Source organism: Mustela putorius, unplaced genomic scaffold (genome assembly GCF_011764305.1).
Source record: "Mustela putorius furo isolate JIRA1106 unplaced genomic scaffold, ASM1176430v1.1 tig00000095_pilon_pilon_pilon, whole genome shotgun sequence".
NCBI classification, from domain to species: domain Eukaryota; kingdom Metazoa; phylum Chordata; class Mammalia; order Carnivora; family Mustelidae; genus Mustela; species Mustela putorius.
Genome location: NW_025421280.1, coordinates 33,882,842 through 33,909,448, shown reverse-complemented (window position 1 = coordinate 33,909,448; position 26,607 = coordinate 33,882,842). Strand labels below are relative to the sequence as shown.

At 51.5% G+C, this 26,607-nt stretch overlaps 1 protein-coding gene across 4 annotated transcripts in view; it reads right to left on the bottom strand.

Annotated features, from left to right (window-relative positions):
- Positions 1–26,607, bottom strand: part of DNMT1 (DNA methyltransferase 1) — a 52,870-nt gene that overhangs the window by 627 nt on the left and 25,636 nt on the right. For 3 of the 4 annotated variants that reach the window (XM_045084247.1, XM_045084256.1, XM_045084261.1), the window contains 27 exons: positions 20,216–20,259; positions 19,842–19,887; positions 19,668–19,748; positions 19,489–19,598; positions 16,543–16,661; positions 16,172–16,264; positions 15,226–15,377; positions 14,879–15,066; positions 14,591–14,774; positions 12,689–12,786; positions 12,331–12,478; positions 10,936–11,051; positions 10,552–10,756; positions 10,340–10,473; positions 9,229–9,402; positions 7,088–7,309; positions 6,054–6,246; positions 5,239–5,323; positions 4,933–5,061; positions 4,503–4,785; positions 4,143–4,284; positions 3,108–3,274; positions 2,534–2,711; positions 1,716–1,911; positions 1,257–1,423; positions 939–1,055; positions 15–105 (listed from right to left, as the gene is read on the bottom strand). In XM_045084247.1, coding sequence (XP_044940182.1) covers positions 15–105; positions 939–1,055; positions 1,257–1,423; positions 1,716–1,911; positions 2,534–2,711; positions 3,108–3,274; positions 4,143–4,284; positions 4,503–4,785; positions 4,933–5,061; positions 5,239–5,323; positions 6,054–6,246; positions 7,088–7,309; positions 9,229–9,402; positions 10,340–10,473; positions 10,552–10,756; positions 10,936–11,051; positions 12,331–12,478; positions 12,689–12,786; positions 14,591–14,774; positions 14,879–15,066; positions 15,226–15,377; positions 16,172–16,264; positions 16,543–16,661; positions 19,489–19,598; positions 19,668–19,748; positions 19,842–19,887; positions 20,216–20,259 — 3,862 coding nt within the window. The remainder of the gene's footprint in view (positions 1–14; positions 106–938; positions 1,056–1,256; positions 1,424–1,715; positions 1,912–2,533; positions 2,712–3,107; positions 3,275–4,142; positions 4,285–4,502; positions 4,786–4,932; positions 5,062–5,238; positions 5,324–6,053; positions 6,247–7,087; positions 7,310–9,228; positions 9,403–10,339; positions 10,474–10,551; positions 10,757–10,935; positions 11,052–12,330; positions 12,479–12,688; positions 12,787–14,590; positions 14,775–14,878; positions 15,067–15,225; positions 15,378–16,171; positions 16,265–16,542; positions 16,662–19,488; positions 19,599–19,667; positions 19,749–19,841; positions 19,888–20,215; positions 20,260–26,607) is intronic. The other variant, XM_045084250.1, reaches the window with a different exon arrangement.

Genomic DNA, 26,607 nt, shown 5'->3' with positions numbered 1-26,607 from the left:
GCCCCGCACCGTACCTGAGGCACTCTCTCGAGCTTTGGCCAACATACAGCGCTTGATCTCCAAGCCAATGGCTTTGGCCAGAGGCGGCGGCACAGCGTTACCCACCTGCAGGAGGGAAGGAGGGAGATGCCTGGCTTGGCACGACGGGGGTCAGCACCTGCCTCTTGTCAGAACAGTGATGAGGGCACGAAAGCCCAGGTCTCCTGCTCACATGGGCTTCCGAAGCCCTTCTACCTTGATGGCTCTGGGACCCTCCAACCAGCCCATCTTCACACCTGAAACCCCGTGTCAAGACCCACCCACAGAAAAGGGGCCTTTAAAGGGCTTCAGAAAAACTCAGCCAGATGCGGATGCACCGTGCTCCACTTCCGGCCAAGAGGGGTTGTTTCTAGACAGCAGGACTTGGGTGGTGGGGGGAGGCAGGAGGTTTCTGCTAGAAGCGCAGGCGCTGTTGGCTTTGTGAGCAATGCACAGGCGTTTCTTAGACGAAAATCCATTTAAGAAACAGCTAGCTCAACACCCTGAGCATCAGCGAGGGACAGCGGGTTCCTTCCCACCCTTACTTAGCAAGTGTGGGTTTCCACCACTGCACGTTTCCTCCCTCTCCCTCACTGAATTTCAGTGCCCCGGAACTTTCCTTTGGGCTAAACCTGCCTCAGAGCTGTGAACAGCAACCAACGTGCTCAACGAACAACAGGCCGGCCTGCGAGCACCCTGGGCCCTAGGGTCCCTCCATCCTGGCGTCCCCTGCCTGGGAATACTGAGGCCAATTGGCTGCTCGGTGTCCCCTCAGAAGGGACCATGTGAGTCCTGCTCTCCACTCACATACCCTGCCCCCTGGTCAGACTGGCAGGCCTATGCCATCAGGGCCACGTGGTGTCATTTGGTCCCTGCTCAAGGCCAGAGGAAAAGCAGGTCCGGTCCCACTCCCCACTGACCTGCCGGTGCTTATCGAGGATGTTGCCGAACAGCCGGTAGGTGTCCGGGAAGCCCTGGGAGCGGGCACACTCCCGCACACTCACGACGCGGTGCTGCTCGGGGTGGAGAACGCGGCCCTGGGGGCGAGACGTGAGGTGGGGAAGGGGAACAAGCCTAGGCCCACCCGCCCCATCGGAAACTCCAGCCTTAGGCTTGATGGCCCAGCCCGTCTCCGTCAGCACAGAGGCGGAGAGGAGCGCCAGCCTCCCTTGGGCCGCCCCCACCCGCGAGCCCATGCCTCTGTCCCCTCCCAGCATGACCCCGGCACCCAGCCCTACCTGCTTGCCCATGGGCTCAGGGTTGGTGACAGTCGTGCTGAAGAAGCCGTCCCACTCCAGCCGTCCGTAGAGGCCGGCCCAGTGGTTGTGCCTGTTCCCGGTGTGGGGCAAGCACCAGGGGATGAGGGTGTTGAACTGTCTAGCTGCAGAGTCGCAGGCTTTGCCCGCTGGAAGAGAGGGCCGCGCGATGAGACTGCGGTTATGGAACGGGAGGGACAGAGCAGCGACAGTCCCCAGACACACACACAGCGTGCACTCAGCACCTATTTACAGCAGGGACGCCCAGGGCGGGGCTGTCTGTGCCTTGCCCAGGTCCATGAGCGGCAGTCCCTGGCATCTCCGGCCGGGAGCCCCCGGACTGCTGCAGGCCATCAGAAGCTAAGGGGGCTGAGGGGTTGTGGTTCAAGGTCAAGGTAAACCCAAGGGAAGTCCCACCCTGGGCACCGGCAGGGTCCCGACCTTCCACGCAGGAGCAGACCCCGCGGAGGGCCCCGGTGCTGCTGCAGCCGTTCTTCTTGTCGTGGTACGTGTAGCGCAGCTTCCTGGCCATGGTGCCGTCGGAGAGCCGCACCTCGATATTCGGCAGGTCGCGCCAGTCGGAGCCGGGCGCCAGAGGGATGTGCCGCATGCGGGCCGCCACCAACGCACTCATGTCCTGAAAAAGTGCAACAGGGCCCAGCTGTCACTTCAGTCAGGGAGCATGAAGCACCCGTGGGAGACTGGATGCCATGATTCTCAGTGCTGGAAACACCACAGTGCCCGGAAACCCCCGAGGGGTCTGTATCCCTTCGTGGGAGAAAAACGGTAGCCCAAATCAACAGCCTGGGGACTGCACGTGCCATGGAGGTAGCAAAGCAGGGACGTGGAACAGCATGGGGGAGAACAGGTGAGGGACAGCTTAGGGCAAGCTGAGAGGGCTTCTGTGAGGTGGTGACCGGTGAGCAGGGCCCCACATGATCAGAGAACCACCCAGAGGAAGAGCTGGTGTATCTGGGAGAACACACAGAACATGGGCAGAAGAGACGAGGTCAGTCCGAGGGGGCAGTGGTCGAGCCCTGCTGCAGGGCGCATGGACGGCAGGGGCAGGAAGAAAAGCAGGAGGCAGGAGAGGAGGGTGGGAACCAGCTGAGAGGACACGGATCTGGGCTGAACTGGAAGGGGTCAGGCTCAGATCCCGCCTCCCACCCCAAGCCCTGGCTGGGCTCCAAGCACATGTTCCACTCTCATGAGGCCACTGGTCCAACCAGGCTGGCCCTGCTCTGGCAGGGCGCTGTTACCTTACAGATGTGGTCCCTGAGGATGGGCTGGTACTGTGCGCCCCTGAGCTGCCTCTGGAACCAGGACTGAGGCTCCCCGTTGTACAAGATCTCAAGGGACGAAGCTCCGTTCCGGACCTCAGGGAGGTCAGACATGGTGTCCCGCACGGTGATGGTCCGGAACGGGCCCGAGCTTAACCTGCAACAGCACAGCAGACCACTGACAACCTGGGAACCCAGGCCACGACTGTCCCTCACGTTATTGGTGCCATTTCCTGGGGGCTGGCACTGCCCCCTCCAAGGAGGACAACCTAGCTCAGAAGTCAAAGAGCTGCCCAAGGCCGCGAGCATACGAAGAAGATAAGCTGTACTACGAGTTCTGCTCCCGATGACGGCCAGGTCCGGCGGCTGCCCCGCGTGCAGCCCTCATCCCGAGGTCAGAGCAAGACCAGAGGAGATGAAGCGCTCGTGCGGGAGGCCGGCACCTCGCTGCCTGCGCTAACACATTCTCAGCTCAGGCCTCTCCAAAGACCCGCCAACACCCCACCGGCCAGGGAACAAGCACCGCGACACGGCGGGGCACGCGGGCTCCCACCTGGTGATGTTGCTGACGAACTTCTTGTCGTCCACCACGACGCTCAGCTGGCAGGCCCGCGGCGCGAACACGTGCAGCGGCTCTGGGAACAGGGGAAGCTGCTCTCCGGGGGCCGCAGCCAGGATGATGGCCCGCCTCCGCGTCTGGGCCACGCCGTACTGACCAGCCTGCAGAGCACGCGGGACACACACACTCAGGCGGGCGCCTCCAACCGGCCCCTACTTAACTCAGCAGGTTTGCTCCCAACAAGAGTTAAGTAGGACCAGACGAAAGACAGGAGAGACCATGCCAAGGCCATTAGTCCCTGAAGACGGACAGGAGTAAAGCATGCCAGCAACTACAGCCAGCTTTTCCGAGAGCTCTGCACAGGATCCCGTGATCTCCGCGCTCTCGGTTTGGTGGGTGAACCCACGACCCACGGACGCTGGACACGGGGGGTGCGGGCCAGGGGCAGCCCAGCGCCTCGCTCATGCAGGCACTACCTCACTGCCTCCCAGCCAGACTTTCTCCCCATTTTTGAGCACTGCTTCGGCTGTCGTTATGCTGTCAGTTACTGAACAGGTACACACAGACTAGCCGCTTTTCACCCACAGCCTCTGTCCACGCAGACAAAGCTGCCCGTCGCTCACTGGAGTACGACCTCCCCCCGCCCCTGCAGTGTGTACGCGCGCTCGTTCACCTGAGAGACCGCTGCGAGTGCTGGCGGTTTAGCTCTGCACTTCCAGCTTACCCACCCCCTACGGGGATCTAACTGCTCCCCAGAGCTCTGGGCTGGCCACCACCCTTCCCTCTCAAGAGAAAGGGGCTGGAGACACTCGCCCCCCGCCAAGGGCACCAGAGGACGCGACTCTCAAGGCCCTAAGAAGGAAGTGGACTTCCAGGCGTGCCGGATCCGTGTCCCAACCGCCACCTTGCCCGCGCTCAGTGGCACGGGTTACCGTGTTACAGGCCTGTCCCGTTCAACTCTGCTTTCATTAGAAACCATCTGCCGCCGCCGCCGGGGACCCCCGCGTGCCGCCCGCCCAGGCCGCCCACCTGCAGCACGCCGAAGGTGCACTGGTAGCCCATGCGGACCAGGCAGCGGAGAGTGAGCTTCAGGACCATGGAGCGCTTGAAGGAGACGAAGTTCCGCACGTTCTCCAGCAGGAAGTAGCGGGGCCGGTAGTAGTCACAGTAGCTGTGGGAGGTGGCAGAGACCACGGGGGGGTCATCCTCACGCACCAAAGAAGACCCCCTCTACCAGAAGCTACAACCGCCGACTCTCAAGTCTCTCTGCCGAGAAGCCAGCCACCAGCTCCCTGGAGGCAGAGGCTGGGCCCTTGCCCGTGCGGCCTGCAGCGGGCATGCCAGCCACCCTCAGGCAGTGCTGACCACAGGGGCTTCTACTCTGTTTACCTGAGAAAGGAAACCACCAGGGAGTTCTTGAACTTGGAGTAGGTCCGAGAGTTGAAGCGGTTCATGCCACTAAACCCTTGGCAAGGCGGCCCACCGCACAGCATCTCCACGTCTCCCTTCTGAGGCAGCTTCTGACCCCGGGAGTTGGTCGCCTCCCCGGCCATGACCAGCTTCAGCAGTACATTGCAGTCCTCCGTGAACACCGTGGACCCGGGATTGTTGAGCCGAAATGCCTGGGCCGCAGGATCCCACATCTCGATGGCCCACAGTGTTTCCGAGATGCCTGGGACATACAAGGACAAATGTGTGCGAAGCATCCCCTCGAATCACACTGGAGGCAGAACTGTGACCAGAGCCAGAAACGTCTTCCTGGTAGAACCTGCCTCATCCAGTTTGACTAGTTGTGCAAACAGACTCTCACGGTGCGTACCTGCTTGGTGGAAGCCTTCTGACAAGCCCCCACAGCCGGAAAACACATCCAAGGTCCGAAGCTTAGGCAGTTTAATTTCGGTCTCTGGCTCGCTCGGCTCACATGTCTGAGACTTTGCCCTGCCCTTCCCTGGAAGAGACAGGCCACAAATTAGGTCAGAGCCCTCACCTGCTCTCCTTAAACCCTCATTTTGAATTCACAGCAAAGAACAAGCTAACAGCAGAAGCTGTGTTTTCATACCAAAGGACTCATGAGTTCCCGAATTACGTAAGACAGACTCGAGATCCGTGTGGAATAATGACATACCTTTACCCTTCCCTTTCCCTTTATTTCCAGGGCTGCGGGCATGGTTTGGAGGATCTTCAAAGCTTTTGTTCTTCGCATTATAGGCCTAAGAAGGACAAAACCACAACCGTCTGGCAGAGAAATACACTGGTCCCTTTTCTAACGAAGGGAATTTAAGTTAATCTGATAAAGATCCACTTAATTTCTCCCTAATTACGGCCACAAGCAATTAGCCATTAATAAGAATACTTCGATTTTATTATGCTGAAAGCAGGGGGGGAGGGGAGTTCTACAATATAAACATTTTATGGGGCCAACACTGGAACTCCTGCTACCCTAAGTACCTGGCCTACTCATTCTAAAAATAGGCAAAGTGACAACTGGGCCACCCACAGGGCCACCTGAAGGAAACAGGCGTGGACCAACTTCAGATGACCTAACGCAGGAAAAGGCACGCTCAAACAGCTCAAAAGTGATTAGCTTCATTGACAGACTCCCAGATCCCTTCTCGGTCACCAGTGCTCAGTGGTACACACCTCACCCGGCCACAGACCCCTGAATGAAGGGACCGAGGGGCAGGACTAAGTCCACCAGGCAAAGGGGCACCTTTCTGTAGCTCATATTAAGGCACTGACAGGGCTAGCACAGGCCACCTACTAGTCTCCAAATGCATTGTAGATGCATAAGGACTCTCAAACGTTACTTCTGGCTGAAAGATATGTAAGTTCCAGAAGAACTCGAACACTGCAGATTCATACTCTGAGTAATTCCACAGCATTCTTGGGGGCTGGGACTTTGACCTGAAGCCCCTCCCTCCAGCCAGTGCAGAGTACCACCTCAAGGAAGTAGAAGCGGTCCGGCCCCCCTGCGGAGAAGTCCTGGAGGCCCCCAGGCAGGTCCTCCCCGTACTCCACAGTGCAGCGGCCCTGCACGGCCTTGAAGTCCACGACCACCTCCTCATCGCTCCAGTAAAGCAGGTTGATGTCTGCGTGGTAGCTTGCTGGGGTAGACTTGTGGGTGTTCTCTGGCCTGAAAATGGAAGCGTCTTGGTTAGCAATTCTCTCTTGCTGTTAACTAACAAAGAATTAAACGGCACCACATTTCTGGGGGTGCTCAGAAAACCAACAGGTTAAGACCACAACCCCGTTAGTTCAGCTTGAGTTCTATCCCCCTTCATCGGCACAACCAACTGAGTGTGATTCCTTGCCATGACCTCAGGGAATGATGTGCTGGCTCCTTTACCATGAACAATAGCTGCCCGCTGCCCATTAAGCATCTAGAGCTTTCTTCTCTTATCCTAGCCAGACTTCTCGTTTCTTTTCTGCTAATATAAATGATTATTACAAAGGCTTTAAAAAGTCTTTGATATACATTAATTAAGTGAAACAACCTTATACCCATCTCTGATTATTTTCAGGTTAGCTCCTAACCACTACGAGTTACTAGGATCCCAGAAGCAGACTTAGTGAAGCCAAGAACTTGGGAAAAGAACAGACAGCGGGAACCCCAGAAACAGGAAGGGGCACCTGGGAAGAACAGGAAGACAGAATGGGGAGGGGAGATGGGAAGGGGCAGAATTCAGACAATCCTAAATAGATGGCAGAGCCCAGGACATTCCATCCCTGACTTTGTCATACACTTGACTTCTGCGTAAGGATCTGGGGCAGAGAACTTTGTCACTGTAAAACAAAGGTCTAAAGCAAGGCTATGAAATAGAATTAAGTCACTGTCATCACCCACCAGATAAATAATCAGAAACACTTAGAGAAACAGCTACCTTTACCAAGGTCTTAAAATACCACTGTTATGACCCCATTTCAGACTTCTAGAAAGACTGCTGCCTCCCGGAAGAGCAGAGGCCTTCACCAACCTATAAAATTTGTTGATTCTGATCTTGATATCAGTCTCGTTGGGCCTGCCATTGCTCTTCTTGATACAGAAGATTTCTTTTATTCGGCCAATTCGATATGGCTCAGGAGCATCCAGGTTACTGCCTTTGATGTAATCCGAGTACTTCCGGTAGTGTTCTGGATACAGATCTTCGTCCACAGGCTCCTTCCGCGGGCGTTTTACGGGACTGGACAGCTTGATGCTGCAGAGAAGCAAGGATTACGTGTAACTGAACGTGAGACCACAAAAAGCAATGACCTCGGCCTTCCTCAACAGCCAGTAACAACTACTACTTAGCTCAAACACCTTATAAACTAATGCAGCTAGGTGCCCTGAGACTTAGAGAATGATTAAATCTCACCCATATAGTTTAAAATGAGCATCCTCGGGGCGCCTGGGTGGCTCAGTGGGTTAAAGCCTCAGCCTTCAGCTCAGGTCATGATCCCAGGGTCCTAGGATTGAGCCCCGCATCGGGCTCCTTGCTCAGCGGGGAGCCTGCTTCTCCCCGACACCCACCCCATCTCATCTGCTCGTGTGGCTCTCAAATAAATGAAACCTTTAAAAAATAAAATAGGGCGCCTGGGTGGCTCAGTGGGTTGAGCCGCTGCCTTCGGCTCGGGTCATGATCTCGGGGTCCTGGGATCGAGTCCCGCATCGGGCTGTCTGCTCGGCAGGAGCCTGCTTCCTCCTCTCTCTCTCTCTGCCTGCCTCTCTGCCTACTCGTGATCTCTGTCAAATAAATAAATAAAATCTTTAAAAAAAAAAAAAAAAAAAAAAAAAAAAAAAAATAAAATAAACTGAGTCTTCTCCATCCATGCACTACTTGCTACAATAGCTACTGACACTGTCGCAGTCTGCCCAGCTCCCGGCCACACAGCAGGACTGCACTTCCTGGCATGTGACTCATCCTGCTCAACAAGTGTGAGAACGGACATACAGGTACTTCCAGGCGGGAATATTTAATTGCCAGGAGAGCCTCTGGGGCGCTTTCCCTTGGCTCAAACTCTGAGAAGGCAACTCAAACTCAAACCGGCAACTCTGAGAAGGTAGTGGTTCCACCAGCTCAGCTCCGAGTGACCCAACTGGACAAGTGCCCTGCTGAACTATGATTGACACAGTGTGGGCAAGAAGGAAACCTCCCGTCTATCGGCTTGTTCCCAAGGCATAACCTGTGCTCTGCCGACTGAGGTTCTGACTGAGCAGCAAGGCTGTGAAAGGCATAGGGCGGAGACTCGCAGTCTGGGCAAGCCAGATGCAGCCTACTGGCCATCTGATCTGGCTGCACGCTGTCAAGGCTGCCATTCAGGAAGGCAGCTGCCATGCTTTCCCACCAGGCCCCCTTAGTTGGACAGGCTCCAGGGGTGCCCCCAAGCACCTGTGGGGACACCTGTGCTGTGCAGCGGGCACCGGGACACACAGCAACTCAGGCACCTTCCCCTCTGCACCATGGACAGCGGGGCTGAAGGGGGCTCCAGGCGCCACTGCACAAGGCTGGAAGGCCCCTGCCCTGTGCTCCGTAATTCAGAGTAACTGAATGGAGGGGTGAAGACTGGGTTTCAACTGGGACTTTAGAGAAATGCCACCGCAAGCCGGAAAACAGAGAAGCTTGGGAAGTGCTGGTTGTCAACGCAACCATGTGCTAATTCTTAGAACAAAGACTGGATCAAGTGTGGAAATGTCCCCAAAGAGCCCCAACCCCCGACCCAGAAAGAGGTCTTGCTCCTTCCTGGTCAATGGGCTTGCAACTCCTGTTTGTTCAGTTTTACTCTAGGCCAGGCACTGGGCTAAGTACTTTCCGTTCAACTCACTTCATCCTAAGAGCTCGGTGGGCGAGACCATCCTCCCATGGGACCGATAGGGCCCAAGAGGAGATGGTCTCATCTCCCAGGCAGGGCCCCAAAGCACGCTTTAGCAACCCCTTAGCCGGTGCATCCTTGGGCTTCCATCAGGCTTACAGCTTCACTCTGCCCTGGAAGGCTCGCCACTGCTGGTCACCACAGATACCACAGTGACAGTTTAGGCAGCAGCTAATCCTCGGGGTCCAGGCTGGGGGACATCGCGAAGCGAACCCTATACTTGTCCAGAGCTCACGGCCCTGCCCTGGGCAAAGCGGGTACTCACTTGAACGTGAAGGCCTCGGGGAGGAGGTACACGCCATCACCCACTCGATACTGGATGCCATTCTTGGTGGCCGAGCTGTAGAGAACCCGGGTGTCCAGGTCCTCAAGCTGTTCCAGGACCCTGGGAATTTCTTTCTGCCTCATTTCAGCCAGTCGGGCACAGCTTACACAGAACCTGAAGCAGCAAAGGACAGAAACAAAGGCCCTGAGCTGCTCGGCAGCAGCTGCACGAGCAGCCAGAGGCCCAGAGACTCTGAAGACCAACAGAAAATATTGCAAATATTTGCAGGAAATAGCTTCCCTGTAGTTTATGTTCACGCTTTGAAAACACTTACTTGAGACCCAAGATATAACACAAGAAAGTGACAAGTCAATTCCACTTTTGAGTAGTTGATATAAAAAAGGCAAAACCAAACCAAACCAAACCCCTAAGACAAACAGAAAGGAGAGTACACCACAAGCAAGAACACAGAGTGGTTCAGTCAGAGCTCAAGTCAAAGGAGTCTCAGACCATTCTCTATCGGCTGAAAAGCCTGCTGGTTAAGTTCAACATTATTTCTCATCCATAAACCCATAAAGGAGAGCTAGAAATGGCCCTCATTGGAGATCAAGTCACAAGGGAGCAGCAGGCTGACAGGACAAACACCAGAAGCATGCAAGGCGGCCCTCCCAGCCTCTGAGAGGCACCGGAGCCATGCTGAGTCCCAGCAAGTGAGGCACGGAGGCCATAAAGGAAGGTGTGGGGCACTGAGATGAGAAAATCTTAAAAAGCAAGCCTCCCTAAGAGCAGTCAGTCACCAGGTAGAATAAAGCAGCATCAAAGGGAGCACTCACAGAAGAAAACCTCTAAGAAACACGAGAAAACGTGCAAGGTCTGTAGCACAGATGACGAGAAGTGCACAGAAGCACACATTCTGCTCCTGGACGGGAGAGCCTCTCATGAAGGGAACTCCACACCCAGGCTGTCCACACACTTAAAGCAACTGTGACCAAGTCAGGCCATCTTCGGTTAGTGGGGAAAAGGAAGCCCGGCAGACAGCAGCATGCGCGAGTCGGAGGGTCGCACAGAGCCGCGCAGGCCCTGGAGCACCGCCGGCCGGGCTGGCACTCACTTGTACTTGTTCTCCTCGGTCGGCTGGGTTTTCGGAGGGGACTCAAATCTGGCGTAGTCTTGATCATACCACAGCTGGTAGAAGTAGGTCTTTCCGTCATCCTCTGCTATCATAGCCTCGGGATCCATGCCTCCCTTTGAGCACAAGGACCTGGTGTCAGCCACGACCCCACGCAGAGAGAGAAGGGCATGCGAGGGGCGCTGGGCACTCACCTCCAAGGCCCAGTTCTCCGACGGAGCTTTATAGACGACCTTCACCTTGCTGTGGATATACGAAAGCTGCATGTCCTCACATTCGTCCACCAGGAACAGCTCCAAGGGGTCCGACGTGGCTCCGAGGACCGTGTCTGTCCCAGCGCAGAACCAGTGGGCATGGAACATCTGCCCGTTGCTGCTGTCCTCCCACAGCGCAGTGACCCTGGAGCCCGAAAAAAGGCACGCACTTGACCGGCAAATCCAGACTGAATCCACTCAGGGTAACTTGTATTTTCTTTCTGCAATTAGCCTAGCAAAGAGCCGCTGCTGCTCTCTGAACATGAGCATCTGCTAGTGGTCTAAGAACGTGTGCTGAAGTCAAGCAAAGGAAAAGACACAAACCTTGCCAAATACAGCGGTTTTGAGGAGTCATCTGGAATAACAGAAACACAGTCCCCCACTTCCAGGGTTTCTGAGTCGATGCACACCTTCTTAAAGTAACTCTTCTTCCCATCAGTCTGAAAACGAGAGCTTCATTTCAGGTGAGGATGGGTCTGAAGGTCCAGTCTCGGCTTGACCTACCTGTTCCTATTACTTTGCATAAAAGCCTAATTCCTAATAATTTTGTTAAGTCACGAGGCTCTACTGACCTGGTTACTACAGAAAACATCTGCCTCCCTTAGCTGGAAGTCTGCACAAAGAGCACTCGCCCTCATCAGCCCCTCCCTTCGGTGCCGGCAGCAGAGCAGACACCAGCATTTGACTTTAAACGGCACCGGTCCCAGCTCCTCGTGCCAAGGTCCTAAGGCCACACCCTGCCCCCAACTCCTGCCAACCACGAGGACCTACTTCTCCCACCAGGAAAGCTAGTTTCCAACTCAGGGCCCCCGACCTGCCTCTGCCCTACATCTTTGTGAGACTGGCTCCTTGCCAACCCTCAGGGTCTCGCTCAGATGCTGCCTCCTCAGGAAGCCTCCAAGGCCCCAACCTCCCTCCAACTCTCCGCCCACTGGACAGTACATGCCCCTTTCCTATCCTGGAGGGAAGATCAGCACACAGGACAGAGGCTTAGCCGCATCCAGGCTTACAGCAGCATCTGGCAGGGGAAGGCCCCATGCCACATATCAGATCTTTGGCTTACAGACATCAAGGAAGCAATGCTAAAGAAAAGGGAACCTCTCCAGCTTTGGTAAAAGTAGTGCCTTAGGGGAACCTGGGTGGCTCAGTGGGTTAAGCCTCTGCCTTCAGCTCATGATCTCAGGGTCCTGGGATCGAGCCCTGCATCAGGCTCTCTGCTCAGCGGCAAGCCTGCTTCCCCCCGCCACCCCGCCTGCCTCTCTGCCTACTTGTGATCTCTGTCTAATAAATAAATAAAATCTTAAAAAAAAAAAAAAAAGTCGTGCCTTAGACAATCACAGAACGACAGGGAGGCAATCTGCTAGTGTCACCAAACACGCACACCCAGGCCAGAGGGGGCAGTGGTGGCTCTCTTTGAAACAAGCTTTGATGGAGAACCAGCCTGACACTCCAGGACAGTGTCACATGCCCACTTTGAAATGTTAGGAAAACAGAGTTTGGGGCACACAAGCAAACAAAAACAAAAACAAAAAACCCAAAAGACCATTTCTGGTGCATGGCCAAGGGCCCTGGCCTCTCCCACTGGCTGTGCTCCTCTCTGGGGCAAATGAGGAGGTTTCTCTCCTCCAGGACTCAGGCTGCTGAAGGGGTGTGGCAGTGACACACAGGGCGACAACTTTCTCAGAGCTGTGACAATAAGACCATCGTCTCCAGCATTACCTTGACAGCGTCTCCAACCCAAGAGATCCGGTTCTTGTTTTGTTTCTTTTTCTTCCCCTGATGCATTTTTTTGGGTGATGGCATCTCTGGAATATTGTCATCGACCTCTTCATCATCATCTGCCTCCTTCATGGCCATGTTGGGGCACCTGTAAAGTCACTTGTTATAAGCTCATCTCCTTTATAAGTGAAACCTACTGGGGCTTTTGTAGTCAGATATATGGGACAGGCCTGGTGACAAAGATAGATAAGGGAAAGCTGCCTGCTCCGGATACCCTGGCCCACCTGTTCTGGGCCAAGCTCACTTGCCATCGACTGGCATTTTCCTCTGCCACAAGAGCAGCGTCAGCCAAACCTACCTCCTCTCTTGGCAAGCCTGTTTGCTCCGTCCGCTACCACCAAACTTAACCATATCTTTACAGGCTTTGCACTGTCCACATTCGGGCTGCTGACAAACCTAAAAATTTTTAAGAAGTGAATGAAATGGCCATTAGTAACTATTGGCAATCTTTTTTTTTTTTTTTTTTGTGAATTACAATTTTAAGAAATTGTATTTAGCCTCATTAGGTTAAGTATGAGAAGGAAGTCCAGAGCAAGATCCCATTCATACCCTCCAGGCAAGCAAATTTAAAAAACAGGACATGTGTTGGGACAAGTGCAGAGAAAGCAATGCTCAAAGGGTAAGCCAGCACCACCACTCTGGAGTTTTCTAGACCGAAGTGAAACATAACCCACACCCCAGCAATTCTGCTCCTACATAGAGAAGGTCACAAGAGACCTCACTCAAGGACACTGCCACAGCATTATAACAGGGATAATGCTGGGATATTCATATAACGAAATGCCATTTAATAATCTTTTTTTTTTTTTTAAAGATTTTATTTATTTATTTGACAGAGAGAAATCACAAGTAGATGGAGAGGCAGGCAGAGAGAGAGAGAGAGAGGGAAGCAGGCTCCCTGCCGAGCAGAGAGCCCGATGCGGGACTCGATCCCAGGACCCCGAGATCATGACCTGAGCGGAAGGCAGCAGCGGCTTAACCACTGAGCCACCCAGGCGCCCGCCATTTAATAATCTAAGTGAGTCAACTAGACAGAACCACATCAACACGGAACAGGTGCAAACACCAGCTGTGTGTATTTAAGACGCTTTGAACATTGCACATACATGTGCTAGATGTAAAAGTAAAACCGAAAGAATGGTAAGAACGTGTGAATTCCTGTGAAACAAACAAACAAAAAAAGCGCAGTCCAGCAGACAGCATGAACAGAGGTTCTAAAGGCAGCTGTGGCATTTCACATTTGAGTTTTTGTCCAAAATAAGTCAAATACAGGTGGACCTCAACTCCAGGCCACCACAGTAACATGAGCCGAATGAAGTTTCTGGTTTCCCAATGCAGACGGAAGTTATGTTTACGCTACGGTGTAGTCTTTTAAATGTGTTATTAACTAGCTTTAGGTCTTAAAAAAAAAAGATAAAAGAAAGTATATTTTTAAAAAGTACTTTACTGCTAAATATATGTTAACTATCATCTGAGCTTTCAGCAAACGACAATCACTGGCCACAGGTCACCACACATATGACGAGTAAGTGTGAAACACTGTGGGAATTACCAAACTGTGACAAACACAGGGAGCAAATGCTATCAGGAAAATGGCACCAACAGACCGCTCAATGCAGGGTTCTCACAGAACTTGGATTGGTAAGAAAGAAAACAAACCCCTCAAATCAAAAATACACACAACCCACCCCCCAAATGCAATGTCTGCGGAGGACAGGAAGACAAGGGATACCCACAGTGGACACCAAAACACCACCTCTCCACGTGACCCGAGAGATTCACCCCCAGCTCCTGAGTGAGGCAGATGTAAGAATTCGCAGAAGAGAGGGCTCTTAAAAGACCTCAAATCTCCACTTCCCTGGGAAAGTTACACTGGGAGACAAGGAAGGCTCCCGGCGGGGGGTGAGGGGGGTGTCCTCCCCGTCAGAAGCGGCAGCGCCTCCGTGTGGGGTAATCCCTTCCTCTGCACCCAGTGCGACCCAGGCGGAACAATGCCACAGGAGGCCAGACTCTTTGGTGACCGTGGCGTTAGCAGCAAAGTGCCCAAGCACCCCTCTTTCCACAGCTGTCTGGTCAATGTGTGTGTCCCGTGGGGCATGCAACCCCCCCCAGATAACGGACTCTGGTTTAGGGGTGACGTCCGAGCAGGGAGAGTCTCAAGCTCCCGATTACTCAGGCAGCCCGGCCCGCGTGAGATTACCTCACAGACGCCGCACCGCCGGCGTTTGAAGGCGTTCTCCTTGTCCTCTTTGTCATCCTTTTCGATCTGCTCTGCGAAGAAAGTGTCGAAGATCTGGTAGACCAGCTTGGTCGTGGTGGCTTTAGTGGGACCTTTGTCCTTCTCTTTGGCAGAATGCCCAATGGTCCGACGTCTTTCAGCTCTCCTGGGACAGAGGTTTCCATCGTGTTAGGGGCTGGGGAGAAGTGCCCAGGACACTGTACCTTCGCTGGTCTTGTGTCTTCAGTTTTATTCCTGCCGTATCCTTACCTTTTCCCAAGGGTGACCCCAGCCAACTTGATCAGGTCTCTCATGCAAGGGGTCAGAAAGATGGGCTGCTCGTCACTGTCCCCGGCCTCATCGTAACTCTCTACTTGTTCTACCACAAACTGGGCGTGTCGAAGGAGAGAGTCCTCTGTGAATCGATTCAGGTTGAGCACAGAAGGAGGAACAGTGGTCTTTAAGAAAAACATCAGAAGTTTCTCTTAGGCTTAAGCAAAACTGTTCTAATGAAACCGAAAGACAGTTTCTCATCTTAGATGTGAGTTTTCAAGCAAATGCCATGCAGCCCATAAACAGGCGTGCAGCCCAGGTCACGAAGACCCTGCGCCTCTCACCTCAATCTTGTTGATCAAGTCTTCATAGGTGGAGTCTGGGTTGCCCTGCAGGAACTCGACCACAATCTTACTTATGTAGATCTTCTCCTGCATCACACTGAACAGCGGCGCGTACTCAGGGTTGGGGTCCATCAGAATGTACTCAGCAAAAGCTGCAGTAAGCGGAAATTTTAAAAAGTGGTTTGAGGGGTGCCTGGGTGGCTCAGTGGGTTAAAGCCTCTGCCTTCGGCTCAGGTCATGATCCCAGGGTCTGGGGATTGAGCCCCGCATGGTGGGGGGGGTTTCTCTGCTCAGCAGGGAGCCTGCTTCCCTTCCTCTCTCCTGCCTACTTGTAATCTCTTTCTGTCAAATAAATAAATAAAATCTTAAAAAAAAAAAAAAGTGGTTAGAACCTAATGGCAATGACAGCCAAAGAGCAGGGATGAGCCTGTGAAGACTGGAATAGTCTAAGTCGTTCCCTATGCAAAAGTCACCAAAATGCAAAGTACATTCAGAGTCAACTTGTTCAGAAGTGGGTCTGAGACAGCCAGGGAATGGGGGCACCCAGCTGGCTCCCTCGGGAGAGCACACAACTCCACCTCAAGGTTATGACTTCAAACCCCACCTTGGGTATAGAGATTCCTTAAATAAAATCTTAAAGACATCTAGAGAATAGGAGACTGGCCAAGTGGCCTTATTTCGGCTCATCTTTGATTTTGGAATTCAGTTTGGGTTTGAGCTAAAGGGATAGGACCTGTTCTTTCAGCTAACTGGAGGCTCAGTTCCAGAGCCAGCTGGAAAAGTCATTCTGTTGGAACCCGACCTTGTTCCCACACAGACACAAGTTAGTCAGCTGCTGCTCCCGTGAGCCTGAGGCATCCCACCAGAGCCCAGGTGAGCCCCAGGGAGGGTAGGAAAGAAGGCCCCTTCGGATCCCGTTACAGTCCCCAAGCAGCCACATACTTACAAGTGCTGAAGCCAATGAGCGCCTTTTCACCCCCGTCAAAGCCAGTGATCCACCACTCGTTTATGGGGCCAAGATTTTTGCCATTAACACCACCTAAGAAAAAAAAAAAGAAAGTTTCCTGAAAATGAACTAAGAGCCAGGACTCCCACCAAACCCCAGAAAGGCCAGTGGCACCGAGTGCCCCCGAGCTGACTGTTCTTGACAGACGAAGTGGGGAGCCCGCAGGGCCCACAGGCGGTGCTGGCAGCGGCCCGCAGCACGGTCCCCGGTCCCAACTTGAAGAGGGCAGAGCGCCAGCTGAGCACTGCTTTGGAGGCGAGCTTCATTTTTCAGATCTCAGTCCCACACAGAACCCGGAGCATTCCACTCACCTTCGAGAGATGGGTCATCATCATATATTGGCTTCGCGTAACCGGAGAAGAAGAGTTCAATGTTCTTCTCGATGAGGCCAGTGTCGATAGGGCACATGTGACCGCGCTTGCAGTACACGCTAGACAGGCAACAGAGAGCTGTTACCAGCCCGCCGGAGAAGGCAGGTGGCCGTACAGAGTTCCGTGCAGACCCAAGGTGACGGGACCAGGCACGAGTCCTAGGCTCCTACCCTTCTGGTTGCCAGAACACTAGATCGCCACAGTGTCCTCACCCCAACTGTTCTACCGGACTCTCCCACCTGTGCATCAAAAGGACCTTGATGCCTGCAGGCCTAGGTGTCTACAGGGGTGACACCGGATCAGGGAGTTTTACAGCGGGAGGACAGGAAACCTCATAGGGGAGGAGTAACTCCGTCTTCCCTCAGCATATTGCTAACGTCTAGGGCCTGTTCCACTCAAGGTCGTGCAACACTTGCTTCCATTAGCTCCAAAATGTTCTTCACTGCCCCAGAGAGAAGCTCATCTCCGGTAAGCAGACACTACTTCTATTCCCTCCCTGCCCTGGCAACTCCCCACTCTGTTTGTCTGCATTTACCTATTCACAATATTTATACACGGTCAGTGCTACAGGAGTTTCACCTCCAAAAAAAAAAAAAAAAGTGTAATACAGCATACGACATTAATAGCATAAAAGTAGTACAAATAATGGGAAGGACAGACTTTGGCTCACTCAGATGGTTAAATATCGAGCTTGAAAGCATCCACAGTCCTGTCACCCAAATGTCAAACTTCAGAAGAAATCAGGGTGTGTGTGTGTGGCGTGGGTGGGGGTGGGAGGGTAGGTCTTTCTGCTCATGCCGGCCTCAGCGACTACTTTCTGCCCCAGAGGTACCATCTTGTTCCTCAAAGGCCCAGGCAGGCCACACGCCATCTGCGGCTCTGGGGAGAACCACCCTCCACCGCGATCCCGGAGTGTAGGCCCTTGGAGGCCAGAAACCCTCATCGTGAAATCTCACAGAACTTAAGAAGTGAAAACATGAACACCTTGAGCTGAACTCCACTACTACACGACAGGCATGACAGACAGACAGGAGCCATAGCTCTGCTCTCCGGACTTACAGCCCGGTGGGATGCGTGGACACACATCAAGGGAGAGCGGGACACCGTGGACCTACAGAAGAGGAAAGTAGTACCCAGCCAGACAAGCTTCCCATGGGTCTTTTTTTTTTTTTTTTTTAAATTAAAAATTTGATTTGAGATAGAGTGAGAGAGTGAGAGACAGCACAAGCAGGGGGAGCAGCAGGCAGAGAAGCAGGCTCTCCATCAAATCAGGAGCCCAATGTGGGGCTCGATCCCAGAACTCTGGGATCATAACCTGAACTGAAGGCAACCGCTTAACCGATTGAACCACTCCTGGGGTTCTCCTGATAGAGGGGACATCAGGGAGAAGTTCTAAGTTCCAGGCAGGGGCAGGACCCACTAGTTCATAGTGCGGACCCCGCCCTGGACTTGTGTCCATTTGTCACTTTCAGCCCAAGTACCAGAGGTCACCAGAGTCCCTCAATACCCCAGGCAGTCTGGCTCCAAAGGCCCGAGGCTAAAGAGCATATTATCCCTGAGAAGTATGTCTTTAGTGCCACCTCCCTGCCGTGCAGGAAGGAGGCTGCAGCAGACCCCTCTCCAGGGGGCAGCCACAAGCCCCCAAGCTCTGACACTCCTGACTATAGCAGCGCAGGCTCCCCGAGCCCTGGTCTGCAGAGACACACAAGGGCACGAACGTCGGTGGTATCAACACAGCACGCTTCCGTGGCCGAGGTGAGGGCCAGGCCTAGAGATCACAGGTAGATGGACAGAATCCTGACACAGATCAGGATCCTGATCGTGTTGGAAAGGAAGATACAGCCGACCACCGACCACAGGAAGCCAGGAATGTGCTGCAGAAGAAACATACTGGGGATCCTGTCCGATGGCAGGAGAACCCCTAACAGGCTCGGGCTCACAGGTGTTATGGAAGTGATGCCCACTTGAGGCTCGCAACAGGTGTGACGGAGGCCATCCTCCAGCCCCCGCACCCCACAGGAAGGGGAAAAGCACCTGCCACAGCCGGAAAGAAATCCTGGGCTAGTCCTGGAATCAAGCCATTTCCCACAAAGCACAGCCTCAGAGTAGCTGCAGCGAGAAGGGGCTGAACGGAACACAGGGTGCTGAACACGGAGACTCCGCATCCTCAAAGGTTTGTCTGAACCTTGCCAAAGGTGCAGTCCAGATGCCAACACCCTCACGCAGAAAACTCGGGGGTCACTGCCACAGCCTGCAAAGCCCTGCAGGATCTAGCGCCCTCCCTGACCCCCGGCTCCCTCAACTCCCACCACAGCAGCCTCAGGCATCGTCCACAGCTAACAGGGGTCCACCTCGGAGTCGCACGCGCTGTGCCATCCGCGTGCGCAGGCAGGGGTGGCCTTCCCAGCCATCCCCCTAGCTCGGTCTCCAGATCCCTAAGGGCTCTGCTCAAGTCAGGTACCCGCAGATCCAGACACGTTCCTTTCTCCCACGCCCCCTCTGCTCGCCACGCCTTTCCCATCTGCCGTAGCTGTCACTACCTGACAGGGAGGACGTTGTTTCTGCCCCCAGGAAAGCAGGGACCTGCACAGCTCCATCCCCAACACCGAGATCAGTACCCGGCACATGGCTGGCCTGCATCTGAACGCGCTTCAGGACAGGTACAGACCAAGGATTGAACACGTATAGTCTTAACCAGCCACACGGCAACCCTACCCGTGAAGTGTTAGCAACTTAGGAAATGTTACAGGTTAAGTGTTGAAGAACTTCACTAGGATGGGGGAAGGGGGGAAAAACACAAAAACAGACAACTTCACAGGGACCTTAAGAAGTTCGGCATCGTCAGGGAAGCACTGATTTGCTATGGAGCGGAAGCACATCGGTTACCTGAAGCAGGTCAGTTTGTGCTGGGGAAGAGCCTCGTAGCTCTCAAAGCCAGACTCGTTGGCATCGAAGATGGAGAGCTTCTCGCTGGTCAGCAGCTGTGGCTCGTCCACCTGCGAGACAGCCCGCCGTTAGGCAGCAGCGGAGGCCAGCCAGGACCGAGGGGCGGAGCCGGAACTTACCGCGTCGGGAGGGTGCTGCTCGTACTTCAGATCGGCGTCGTCCAGGTACTGTCCGCACTGCACGCACCGCAGAGGGTTGGTCTGGGGCAGGGACACAAACAGAACTCAGAGGGCGGGCGCTGGGCAACCCCACCACCGCTGGAGCACCGGTGTTACCCCTGGCTTCAGGTTTACCTTGGAGGACACTACTGTTTTGGCTCGGGCCATTTTCTTCTCCATTCTGAGAATAAAGCACAAGATGGTTTGGTTTTTTAAATCCTTCCAGAACATGTGAGAATCTACCCAAGCTACACCTTATCTACCAACACCACCAGCATCGCTGCTGCCTTGGGGCAAGGTGCTGGGTCCCCTCCCCACCCTTCCCACCCAGAGGGCAGCTGCCTCGGCAGACGGCAGGGCTCGGCTCGGGTCCAGAGCTCACAGAGCCAATCAGACACAAAGCTAAGCTAAGGCTGCTCTGGCAATTCACTAAAAGCCTCTTTATCTTTCCTTCTAGAAAAAGAATTTTAACACAACCTGCTTTAACCAAGACAAAAACAAGTTCTTACGGTTCTTTGGGTTCTTTGGATGTAGTTTTGCGTCTCTTCTCTTCCTAAACAGAGAGAACAAAAGAGGAGTGAAGGACACAACAAAGTATTTTCCATCTGAATAATGCGTCAGAGTTTTACTTACGTTTATCACAAAACCTGGTCAGAGGCAGAGAGGAAAGTAGTCAAAGGATCAGTGAAGCCCTAGCCATCTGCCATGTGTAAAGTCTTACATTCAAAATTCCCATAATGAAAGGCTTTTTTTTTTTTTTAAAGATTTTATTTGAGGGGTGCCTGAGTGGCTCAGTCGTTGAGCATCTGCCTTCAGCTCAGTTGGTACTCGGGGCTCCAAGATCTCGGGGTACTCAGATTGAGCCCCACATCGCGCTCCCTGCTCCTTCCTCTCCCACTTCCCCTGCTTTTGTGCCCTCTCTTGCTTTGTCTCTCTCTGTCAAATCTTAAATATGTAAAATCTTAAAAAAAAAATTTTTATTTGACACAGAAAGAGTGTGCACACATGCAAGCAAGCGCACATAAGCACAGGGAGCAGGAATGGGGGTGGGAAGCAGGCTCCCCACTGAGCAGGGAGCCCGATGCGGGGCTTGATCCCAGGACCCTGAGATCATGACCCAAACCAAAGGCAGATGCTTAACCAACTGAGCGACCCAGGGGCCCAACAGAGACCACTTAAAAAAAAAAAAAAAAAAAAGTTTAGGGGAGCCTGGGTGGTTCAGTTAGTTAAGTGTCTGCCTTTGGCTTGGGCTGTGATCTCAGGTCCTGGGATTGAGCCCTGCCCCTTCCCCCACCTCCTGGCTCCCCACCTCGTGCTGGCTTTCCCAAAATCTTTAAAAAATAAAAATTTAAAAATTTTTAAAAATGTTTAGCTTTCTTGTACAAGCAGTACCTCATAAGCCAACAACTGATAGGGGGTGCTATGGAATGAATTAAGTCCCCCTCAAATTTCACGTTGAAGCCCTAACCCAGAACATGGCCATATTTGGAGGAGGCTTTTAAGGAAGTGGGAGGTGACCGAGGTTGTAAGGATGGTCATAAGGGTGGGTCCTAATCCAACAGGACTGTGTCCTTGTAAGAGACAGCAGGCTCCCACTCTCCCTCCGCGTTTGCACAGGGAAGAGCCTGTGAGGGCACAAAGAGAAGGCAGCCATTGGCAAGCCAGGAAGAAAGGCCTCACCAGAAACTAACTCTGTTGGCATTCGATCTTGGACTTTGAGTCTCCAGAACTTTGAAAATAAACATCTGTTGTTTAAACCACCCAGACTATGATATTATAGGAGTCTGCTCAGGCTGCCACAGAAAAAGGGAAAGCCTAATTCTAGAATTATTTGGGGTAAATGAAGGAATGAGAAAACTGGACTATCACCACTCTGCAACTCCCAGTGATAAAACAGATTTACGCAGTAACTGCTAAAAACCTCCGTGAAAAGCTGAGAGGGACGTTATGAAGGATGGGTTGGATGACAACCCTTCAGACCAGGGGTCACTCTTAAAACCATAAACAGACAACTGTGCCTTCTGGGGTGATGCAACAGGAAGCGCCTGGCACCACCTCGGCTGTCCACTGGAAACAAAAGACCCGCTTCTGGGTAAGTCCCCAGACCTACCCCTCAGCCTGTAGGAGACAAGGCTGGAGAGAGATACTAAACACACGTGGGGGGGTGCAAACTTGACAAAAACCCAAACCGAGAAACCCTACAGGCAAGCCAGTTCCCTCCATAAACTGCAAGAGGAAGGGGCACAACTCTGCATATGAGACAGGACAAATGTCAACCAAATTCACCGGCCAGACCTTGTTTGGGTCCTGATTCAGTCTCCAGTGTTTGTTTCTTTGTTTTTAAAAATTTTATTTATTTATTTGACACAGAGAGAGATCAGAAGTAGGCAGAGAGGCAGGCAGAGAGAGAGGAGGAAAGAGGTTCCCTGCTGAGCAGAGACCAATGTGGGGCTCTATCCCAGGACCCTGGAATTATGACCCGAGCCCAAGGCAGAGGCTTTAACCAACTGAGCCACCCAGGCACCCCAGACTCCACTGTTTTTATAGGCAGGGAAATTTGAACAGACTAGACCTGGACATTGTGCTAATGGTGGTCTTGTGATCTTTAAGAAGAGTCCTTTCCTCTTATAGGTAGTTCTTCTGTAAGTATTTTAGTAACACATCTGGGATTTGTTCAGCATCACCCAGGGGCGAGCGAGGCTGGGAGAATGGGGAGTGATGGACAGAAATACAAGACCCGAGCTGAGAGCTGTTGCAGGTGGATGAGAAGGCAGGGGTCGCTACCCTATTCTGCCTGCTTGGGAGTATGCACGAACGCCTTCATAATAAAAAGTTATCTTAAAAAAAAAAAAAAATCGGAGGCGTCAAGATGGTGGAGAAGTAGCAGGCTGAGACTACTTCAGCTAGCCGGAGATCAGCTAGATAGCTTATCTAAAGATTGCAAACACCTGCAAATCCATCGGCAGATGGAAGAGAAGAACAGCAATTCTGGAAACAGAAAAACAACCACTTTCTGAAAGGTAGGACCGGCGGAGAAGTGAATCCAAAGCAACAGGAAGATAGACCCCGGGGGGGAGGGGCCGGCTCCCGGCAAGCAGCGGAACAACGGCGCACAAAATCAGGACTTTTAAAGTTCTGTTCCGCTGAGGGACATCGCTCCAGAGGCTAAACCGGGGCGAAGCCCACGCGGGGTCAGCGTGGCCTCAGGTCCCGCAGGGTCACAGAAGGATCGGGGGTGTCTGAGTGTCGCAGAGCCTGCGGGTATTGGAATGGGAAAGCCGGCTACAGAGACAGAGCCGACAGTAAGCTCGCAGCTCTCGGGGTTATCTTGAACCGGTCGCAGGCTCGGTGAGCTCGGAGCGCGGTCGGAGGTCAGGCAGACGGGAGTGACTGGGCGCTATTCTCTGAGGGCGCACTGAGGAGTGGGGCCCTGGGCTCTCGGCTCCTCCGGGCCGGAGACCAGGAGGCCGCCATTTGTATTCCCGTCCTCCGGAACTCTACGGAAAGCGCTCAGGGAACAAAAGCTCCTGAAAGCAAACCCGAGCAGATTACTCACCCCGTAAGGGCGCAGATTACTCACCCCGTAAGGGCGGTGTAATTCCGCCTGGGGCAGACACTTGAGAATCACTACACCAGGCCCCTCCCCCAGAAGATCAACAAGAAATCCAGCCGAGACCAAGTTCACCTACCAAGGAGTGCGGTTTCAATACCAAGGAGAGCAGCAGAATTCCAGAGGAGGAGAAAGCAAAGCACGGAACTCATGGCTTTTTCCCTGTGATATATTTTCTCTTTTCTTTTCTCTTTTTTTTCCCTGTGATTATTTTAGTCTTGCAGTTAATTTTTTTTTCATTTTTTTTCTCTTCCTCTGCTAAAATTTTTTTAAACTTTTACCTTTTTCTTTTCTTTTCTTTTTTTTTTTTTTTAAAGATTTTATTTATTTATTTGTAAGAGAGAGAGAGAGAGTGAGAGCGAGCACAGGCAGACAGAGTGGAAGGCAGAGTCAGAGGGAGAAGCAGGCTCCCTGCGGAGCAAGTAGCCCGATGTGGGACTCGATCCCAGGACGCTGGGATCATGACCTGAGCCGAAGGCAGCTGCTTAACCAACTGAGCCACCCAGGCATCCCACCTTTTTCTTTTTTAACTAGTTTATCTAATATATATATTTTTACCTTTTTATATTTTTCTTTATTCGTTTTCCTTTTTTAAATTCTTTTTTTTTTTCTCTTTCTTTCTTTCTTTCTTTTTGAACCTCTTTTTATCCCCTTTCTACCCCTCACAATTTGGGATCTCTTCTGATTTGGTTAAACCATATTTTCTTGGGGTTGTTGCCACACTTTTAGTATTTTACTTGCTCTTTCATATACTCTTTTCTGGACAAAATGACAAGGCGGAAAAATTCACCACAAAAAAAAGAATAAGAGGCAGTACCGAAGGCTAGGGACCTAATCAATACAGACATTGGTAATATGTCAGATCTAGAGTTCAGAATGACAATTCTCAAGGTTCTAGCCGGGCTTGAAAAAGGCATGGAAGATATTAGAGAAACCCTCTCGGGAGTTATAAAAGCCCTTTCTGGAGAAATAAAAGAACTAAAATCTAACCAAGTTGAAATAAAAAAAGCAATTAATGAGGTGCAATCAAAAATGGAGGCTCTCACTGCTAGGATAAATGAGGCAGAAGAAAGAAGTAGTGATATAGAAGACCAAATGACAGAGAATAAAGAAGTTGAGCAAAAGAGGGACAAACAGCTACTGGACCATGAGGGGAGAATTCGAGAGATAAGTGACACCATAAGACGAAACAACATTAGAATAATTGGGATTCCAGAAGAAGAAGAAAGAGAGAGGGGAGCAGAAGGTATACTGGAGAGAATTATTGGGGAGAATTTCCCCAATATGGCAAAGGGAACGAGCATCAAAATTCAGGAGGTTCAGAGAACGCCCCTCAAAATCAATAAGAATAGGCCCACACCCCGTCACCTTATAGTAAAATTTACAAGTCTCAATAACAAAGAGAAAATCCTGAAAGCAGCCCGGGAAAAGAAGTCTGTAACATACAATGGTAAAAATATTAGATTGGCAGCTGACTTATCCACAGAGACCTGGCAGGACAGAAAGAGCTGGCATGATATTTTCGGAGCACTAAACGAGAAAAACATGCAGCCAAGAATACTATATCCAGCTAGGCTATCATTGAAAATAGAAGGAGAGATTAAAAGCTTCCAGGACAAACAAAAACTCAAAGAATTTGCAAACACCAAACCAGCTCTACAGGAAATATTGAAAGGGGTCCTCTAAGCAAAGAGAGCCTACAAGTGGTAGATTAGTAAGGAACAGAGACAATATACAGTAACAGTCACCTTACAGGCAATACAATGGCACTAAATTCATATCTCTCAATAGTTACCCTGAATGTTAATGGGCTAAATGCCCCAATCAAAAGACATAGGGTATCAGAATGGATAAAAAAACAAAATCCATCTATATGTTGCCTCCAAGAAACTCATTTTAAGCCCGAAGACACCTCCAGATTTAAAGTGAGGGGGTGGAAAAGAATTTACCATGCTAATGGACATCAGAAAAAAGCAGGAGTGGCAATCCTTATATTAGATCAATTAGATTTTAAGCCAAAGACTATAATAAGAGATGAGGAAGGACACTATATCATACTCAAAGGGTCTGTCCAACAAGAAGATCTAACAATTTTAAATATCTATGCCCCCAACGTGGAAGCAGCCAACTATATAAACCAATTAATAACAAAATCAAAGAAACACATCAACAATAATACAATAATAGTAGGGGACTTTAACACTCCCCTCACTGAAATGGACAGATCGATCATCCAAGCAAAAGATCAGCAAGGAAATAAAGGCCTTAAACGACACACTGGACCAGATGGACATCACAGATATATTCAGAACATTTCATCCCAAAGCAACAGAATACACATTCCTCTCTAGTGCACATGGAACATTCTCCAGAATAGATCACATCCTCAGTCCAAATCAAGACTCAACCGGTATCAAAAGATTGGCATCATTCCCTGCATATTTTCAGACCACAATGCTCTGAAGCTAGAACACAACCACAAGAGGAAGTTTGGAAAGAACCCAAATACATGGAGACTAAACAGCATCCTTCTAAAGAATGAATGGGTCAACCGGGAAATTAAAGAAGAATTGAAAAAAATCATGGAAACAAATGATAATGAAAATACAACAGTTCAAAATCTGTGGGACACAACAAAGACAGTCCTGAGAGGAAAATATATAGCGGTACAAGCCTTCCTCAAGAAACAAGAAAGGTCTCAGGTACACAACCTAACCCTACACCTAAAGGAGCTGGGGAAAGAACAAGAAAGAAACCCTAAGCCCAGCAGGAGAAGAGAAATCATAAAGATCAGAGCAGAAATCAATGAAATAGAAACCAAAAAGACAATAGAGCAAATCAATGAAACTAGGAGCTGGTTCTTTGAAAGAATTAATAAAATTGATAAACCCCTGGCCAGACTTATCAAAAAGAAAAGAGAAAGGACCCAAATAAATAAAATCATGAATGAAAGAGGAGAGATCACAACTAACACCAAAGAAATACAAACTATTATAAGAACATACTATGAGCAACTCTACGCCAACAAATTTGACAATCTGGAAGAAATGGATGCATTCCTAGAAACATATAAACTACCACAACTGAACCAGGAAGAAGTAGAAAGCCTGAACAGACCCATAAGCAGTAAGGAGATTGAAACAGTCATTAAAAATCTCCAAACAAACAAAAGCCCAGGGCCAGACGGCTTCCTGGGGGAATTCTACCAAACATTTAAAGAAGAACTAATTCCTATTCTCCTGAAACTGTTCCAAAAAATAGCAATGGAAGGAAAACTTCCAAACTCATTTT